At 36.2% G+C, this 7607-nt stretch overlaps 1 protein-coding gene across 1 annotated transcript; it reads right to left on the bottom strand.

Moving 5' to 3' along the window:
- Positions 1–1018: 1018 nt before the first annotated feature.
- LOC123548148 (5-hydroxytryptamine receptor 1A-like) lies at positions 1019–3284 on the bottom strand. Its single transcript, XM_045335379.2, has one exon. It carries the CDS (start codon positions 2855–2857, stop codon positions 1121–1123), a length of 1737 nt encoding a protein of 578 aa, XP_045191314.2. The 5' UTR covers positions 2858–3284; the 3' UTR covers positions 1019–1120.
- Positions 3285–7607: the final 4323 nt, after the last annotated feature.

Genomic DNA, 7607 nt, shown 5'->3' with positions numbered 1-7607 from the left:
AGAGGTTATGTGTCATTGGGTTTAATCTTCAACTATTTGTGATATCATGGTTTAAAAAAACGATTTAAAACATAGTTTTTCCTTTTCTTATATATATCCTGATAAATCACTGTGATTATCAAATGAAATTTTACTCTAATTGGACTCATTTTGAAAGCGGAAAAATATGAATTGCGTGTTTAAGAAATCGTAGCTTTATAAATACTTTATACTTTAACGAACATACCAGAAGATCCCTTGGAAGCAAAGACCGCATCCGATACAACGAATAGCAGACACGGTTTGACGGTCTGTGTATGAGAGAATGAATATTCATGAGATGTCATGCTTAAAAGCCATTATTTGTAAGCATTACTTTTTGTAGTATTACAAAAAGACAATATTGGTAGACGGTAAAAGATATTGACAATTTCTGTTAAAAGATGGTTTAGCTTCACACGTACATCATGATTTTATTTGTCACCCATAAACGAAGTCCGCATTTTGTTCAAAAGAAGACTTAAGTCTACATTATCTCTGTTATGAAACACTTACTTACCTATGCTATGAGATCAACTGTCAACAAGAACCTTTTTTGTCATTTTCCAATGATGGTCTTTACAGACAGGTTTAACATTAAGTGATAAACTGACATGAGTTAATATCTTGTGGTCAAGGTATACCTGTTTCCTGCCTTCTATCTCATTCCAACAAGTTAGTATCTGTTGTCACGAGGTAAAATGATCACACTTATCACACTGGACCTTCCGTCTAGACTTAATGATACAACGTCACAGGCATTAAAACGGGGAGGATAGGGGGCGTCTAGGGCTCGGCTCCTCAACATTAAAAGTGAACAAATTGTCTTTATCTATGCCACTGACGCTGGGAAAGCTAAAATAGACTGCCTATAGAACTCTTAATATGTCTGGTCTTTGTATCTAAACTCAAGTCATTGATAGTCTATCAGTAAATGTTATACTTAGTCTAGTATTCTGATCCCATTAAGAAATAAATACAAATGCTGAAAAGTTTCGTTTTTAATAAACTTCATCGCATACAATGATAATAATAATAATCATAATAATAATACTTAAAATACAAAACTAATATAGATCACTAGCGTCAATAATACTGATATTCACAAATAAACAACGTTAGCTGACCTTGACCGGTAACACATTTTCTTAAATGCATTTCTGAAGTCTTTGTTAAAGAAAGTATATATGAATGGATTACATGCAGAATTGAAATATCCTAACCAAGATAAAGATTTTACTAGTAACGGATGGAAATAGCAGCTTAAACAAAGTGGTCCAAGTAAAGTAACAATGAAAAATGGTAACCAGCATAAGACAAAACATCCAATCACTACTCCCAGAGTTTTTGCTGCTCTTTTTTCTTGATTCATTGCCATTTTCTTACTTTTCCTTGAGTTCCTGCGCCTAAACGTGGCCGATTTTAACGATTTTCTACGTTTATGTTTAATTTTATTGTCAGTTTTATCATCATCGCTCAATTCATCGTGTGTTCCGTCTGTTTCAATGGTAGCAGTAACAGCCTGTTGTCCCTCGTTATCAGGATGACTAGTATCTAATATGTTCTTTTCTATTTCATGTATAACCTCGGATTGCAAAGCACTTTGTCTTGGATTGGATAAACGATGTGTCCGAAACGCGCTTAGCCTCCTGGCAGTATCTGCACCGGAACTGAAACTTCTACTTCCGGTAGTGCATGCGCTGTAACTACGATCCCGACATTCAGTACTTATACTGCTACTTCTGTCACTGCTCTCAGAGAATGACGTCGTGGCAGTGTTTGATGAATCAGTTGAAGAATAAAACGTAGACCCAAAGCTTGACACTGTAGCGTTAGAAAATATTCTTTGTGATCGCTGTCTCATTTGAAAAATTGCCAGGATTTCCGGTTCGATACTTTCTCTTCGGTTGTCCTCGTCAGTTTCCGTAATGTTAACCGTGTTGCAAACTTCATAGTTAGAGGTCTGAGTGGACTGTTCATTAGTGGTAGGAGGCACAGTTTGTTCTTCTGGGAAACAAGGAAGCTTTTCACACAGAAAGCATGATGTAACCTTCCCTTTATCTAACCTTTCATTTTCTGAAATAAACTTAAAACTGCCGCGGTGTAATGTCCAGCTCCTTCGTCTTGTACATGTTGCGCAGTATATTTTATAATAGAAGAACGTCATAAACAAGAGTGGGAGGAAAAAAGCACCAAATGTTGAATACATCGTATAACCAATTTCTTTGCTTACAAAACAACTTTTAATTAACTCCAATTCGTTCGTTTTCCTCCAACCTAGAAATCTAGGAAGCGCAATTAAAAAAGAATAAATCCATACAAATGCAACCACACACCATGCTCGAGAAAATGTTCTTTGACGTGCGTAAGTCATTGGCTTAGTGATAGCTTTGTATCTGTCATAAGCAATTGCACACAGATTTAAAATACTTGCTGTGCAGCATATTACGTCCAACGACACCCATATATCACACATGATATCACCAAGAAGCCAGTCACCAGTTATATCATAAGTGATTGCGAGAGGACTAACACAAATCCCCACAAGACAGTCACTGACTGCGAGATTGATTATGAAGACATTACCAACTTTTCGCAGACGTTTCTCGCTGATTACAGCGATGATAACAAGGACATTGCCAATTACTGTAGCAGATGTGACCAGCACGCCAATAACGTATAGAATGTAGTGCACAAAGTGCTGAACATCATCTACTGGTTTGGACGAGTTGTTACCTTGAATGTTTGGCGCTAGCGTACTCCCATTGACATCTTCGATAATATTCACTGGAAATGTGATTGCATCTGACAAAAATAAAAAATATTCCGAATGTTTCATACTGCAGTGAAATAATAACCACAAAAATCAAGGTACAGTTTTTGCACTGATCCAGGAAAATTTCATTGTATAAAGTTTTTCATTGTTCAGCTCAATTGTCATCGATAAATAAGAATGTTTTCCAATTCTTTCAAAGCTGATGAAAATCGTCTTTAAAACAATCCTTTTGTTGTGGTTATTCCTCAATGACAATTTTATTATCGGCAGATTCCTGTTTTGAAAATTCAATACAATAGTTATCATTTTAACTGCTGTTTTTCCAATAACTATTAGGTAGTTAAGCAAAGTTTCCCATGTTGACAGCACTTACAATTCTTGCTCATAAAAAAATCTGCAAAGTTACTTATTTATATAAAACTCTTTGACATTGGATACATTATTCAAACAATCGTCGATACTACGTCTGCCTCCAAAGACAACAGATCGTTTCAGCTCACAGGAACTGAATGAAAGCACTACTTCATTGAGAAAACCTATCATAGTTTTATCTTCCCACATAGACTGTTACGTCACAGTCACGTGGTCACTTAGAGAGATATTTTTCGTCTTGTAATGGGAATCGATAGCGTTAAATCTGTGAACAGGAACAGTCTAACAGTCTCGTCTTTTAGTGTACAGAAATTTGTTTATCTCGTAAGCCGTGTAGGCGTATCGTGGGTATGGAACATTAAACCTCGTTTTTCTTGAGCAGCCGTAATGTCTTTTAATTCAAAATTGCCTTTGGATGGGTTTTGTTTAGTACTCTTATTGCCCATTTGAGCTTCTTCGTTTTTTTTTCATGAAAAGTCAAAGGTACAATCACTTACGGCAAAGGATAAAGATTATTCAAAAGCACAGCAGATTTTTAAAAATATTAATAGCTCAGATCGTGATTACATTTCCTACAAAATGTAAAGTACTTATGAGTAAAAACCAAATAAAACCTTTTCGTTAGCAGTCTGTCACAATGGTGTAATTACAAATGCCACTGTAATTTAAACTTATTAATATTTCCTCAAACCGTTTATGCAAGAAGGGCTACAGAATATGTCATTTTAATAATTCATGGCCTTTTTCTTACGAATTTCAATACTGATAAAACATTAATTAAATAATTTACTCCAACGGGTGTTTTCGAAAATATCACGATTCCATACTCTCAACAGAATTTTTATTCATGATAAATTCTGAAATAAATGTGGAGAAGTTGTTTAATTATTCTATATGAAGCTCTAGTGGCCTCTTAAAGAGACGAAGTTCCCATCATGATGCTACAGACTGTGTATCAAGCGGTTCATGAGGTAAAGTCTTTAATATTATTTTCTTTTTTTTAACCCACATGCCCCCCAAAAAGGGGCCAAGTGCCCCAATTTGAATATATGTGGGAGAGTTAATTATAGTAGTGCATCAAGTTTGATGATTTTGTTTTTGTTGAGTTTAACGTCGCACCGACACAATTAAAGGTCATATGGCAATTTTCCAGCTTTAACAGTGGAGGAAGACCCCAGGTGCCCCTTCGTGCATAATTTCATCACGAGCGGGAACCTGGGTAGAACCACCGATTTTCCGTAAGCCAGCTGGATGGCTTCCTCACATGAAGAATGCCACGACTGAGGCTCCAACCCACATCGGTGAGGGGCAAGTGATTTGAAGTAAGCGGCCTTACCCACTCGGCCCCGGAGGCCCTTCAAGTTTGATGAAGATCCATTTAGAGGTTTAAGTAAAGAAGTTGTTAAAATATATTTCAATTTTAGTTCGAACAGCATAAAAGGTCAAATGCCCAAGTTTGAACAGAATTGAGAGATGACTACTACCCAAAGCTACATGGCATATATCTGTGCGCAGACCAATACGATTTGAAACAAGACCTTTTCCGATCTATGTGTGACACAGGGCGAGGCGGAGCAAAATGTAAAACCTAGAGGCATGATTTTGACAAATATATGGTAGAGGAGCACTATACAGTGATACATGCTAAATATCTAATCTTAATATTAAGGCCTTGAGTTTCTAGACAAGAAGATATTTTAAGGACTTCCCTACACACGTTTATGTAAATCAAATGAGCCCGTAGATCGGACAGATTTTGACCTTAGGGACATGATTTAAACAAACTTGTGAGAAGACCACCAGACAATGCTACATATCAAACATTTTAGCACTGGGCCAAGCGGTTTTGGTGAGGAAGATTTGCTTGTCATGTCAATCAGAATTCTGCATGAGATGGATTTTATGTACAACTTTGGTAGAGGAAGGAACATCCAGGCCAAATTTCATCAGCCTCAACCAAATGACTTCAGAGGAGATGTTTAAGTAAGACATTCGATGCAGGACGATAGAAGCCGCACCACCCAGCTATATGAATAGCTCACCCTTACCAAAGATCAGGGACTCTAAAAATGGATGGTAAGGACATTTTGTTCAATTTTCATTTACGAGACTGTCATGTCGTTTACCTAAAAAATTTATAACCGGAGATATGATTCATTATTTCATCTAACAAAGCAAACGTAATTCAAGCCGTGTCAATCAGTGTTGGAGAAACTAATGTTTATTTTGCTGAATACTAATACACCCATCAAAATGTGTTTATCGCTGGTATGAAAAATCTATTGATAAAGTGCAAATAATGCAATGTATAGAATCCAAGGTGTTTGATAATGACTCTCCTTGTATATAGAATAAAAATCATAGCTCTTAATGAGTGTTTTTGTGAGGAGCCTATATAACTGTCATGGCATACATATATTTGATACGAAAATAATATAAACTTACAATTATTATGTATAATTTTGTCATAAACACTTACAAAGTATATGATAATTATCGTTGGCCTTTGCAGGTTAAGTCTATGCACAGTTGTCATAAAATATCTTCCATGATTTACAAATGCTAGACTGTGGCCACAGGCAGTGTATAAACATGTATTCGTTTCCGCTTACAAGAAATTCTGATTACTTCGCACACTGATGAAAAACAATCTGACAATCCTCACCCCATTATAACAGACGATCCAGGTCACGTAGGATGGCGGAATCAGCAGTGTTCCATACTTTCCGATACAGAAGGTTGTCTTCTGCAAAAAGGTCTTTTGTGGAAGACATCTCTTGAAGTTCGTTGATACAGAGAATGAATAACAGATGTCATTAAACTGAGTGAAAGAGATTACTCCATGTCATTGAAGAAGAAAGGGAAGAATAATTCTATTCTCGATGATGACGTTCTGGTTTTTGTTGAAATAAAAACGCTTGATCCATCGTCAAGTGCTTGTTCAAGAGGCGTTTGTGTGGTACTTTTCCGAATGCTTTGGTGACTTCTAAGAGTAAATCGTTTATCTGTTCCAGCTGAGGGATTCTGCAGTGTTATTATCAGCAATGAGTGGCTGAGAGATCCATGCAGATGTCGTGTTGTTTTGCAATAAAGATGTTTAAGGTATTTCTAAATACATCAGAATTTGGCTATAAACAATATATTCAAGTGATAGAGGTAAAACAAATTAGGCTGTATTTTGCAGAAGAGCTCTGTCACTTTTCTCAAACACGGAGGTGACAAACGCTTGCTTTCAGTCATCTCGATCATTGTCGTGCTGTGTGGATGCTTGAAAGATAAGCGTAAGAGCTAATGAAATCTCTCATACATTGAGAAATTGGATAGGTTTGCTTTATGGTGCTTGATCCTTGGTAGGGTTGAGGTCCTTCAGAATTTTGAAAATACCAGTGTTTTCAATAGAGACTATATTTCTTAGAAGATGGATTTTTTATGTGGATGACATGGCTGTGTGGTCTTCTTTGGTGAAAACACAAGTAAAATGATTTTTCAACATTTCAACATTCAACATTAGTTTTGGTCTGTGGATCGGACATCGGTAGTCTGACCATCGTCAATAGGGACACTCCACTGCTTTAACAGCTATTGCATTTGAAGAAGGTACAGAGTTCCGTTGGATTCTTTTCCGTTGAGACCAGAAATTAGAATGATGATCGCTTGGCACGCATATTCTGGAAATTAACAATCAAGGTACGGAAAGTGTTCTTGTGTGTGAAATTTTTGTCAGGCTGTCCTACCTTGGTGACGACACATGCTACGGTAGGCAATAGCAACTGAAGGCATTTTATGCAAAAAGAATTCTGTGGTAAATTTTATATAAAAACAAAACTTAAGAGCCAAAACAAGAACGTATGTTCTCAATGGTTTTGCAGAAGACAAAACATCTAAAGAAACGTTCTTAAGGGTCCGATGAAACAGGATAGAAGACAGGTATCAAAACAGCTCAGTTCCAGTAGGATTTGAGAACTGCCTATCATAGAGCCATCCGCCTGATCCGTCAGACAAAATAAAAAAGAAAATATAGCGTCCAACTTTAAAAGAGATGAATTCTAAACAAACGGCGTGTCTAAAAAGAGTGGATGGTAATCTCTTTATACAATATGTTATAACTTATACTATACCAAATACATTGGGGAAATTGCCAGGACTTAAAATCTTACGAAATTTGTAAAGAGCATCCCCTGTAATCAGGTTTTGATCAACCTTTTCGCAGAATAATCTTAAAGTTACTATTAATTTTCAAAATATATCATTTAAAATAAGGGTAGCATTTAAGAAATTTATTTGTAATATATTGATTATGTTCATTGAAATCCTCAACATGACTACTGCTCTAGCTCACTCAGAAGTATATATTCCATAAGATGTACCATCCAAATGGAGAAACTTTACAATGCTAAAATCAAAATTTTCTATCTTGTGTCACAAATTTGGGTATGTATGT

Source organism: Mercenaria mercenaria, chromosome 9 (genome assembly GCF_021730395.1).
Source record: "Mercenaria mercenaria strain notata chromosome 9, MADL_Memer_1, whole genome shotgun sequence".
Taxonomy (NCBI): domain Eukaryota; kingdom Metazoa; phylum Mollusca; class Bivalvia; order Venerida; family Veneridae; genus Mercenaria; species Mercenaria mercenaria.
The sequence above is the reverse complement of the archived record's forward strand: the minus strand, read 5'-3'. Positions and strand labels throughout refer to the sequence as shown.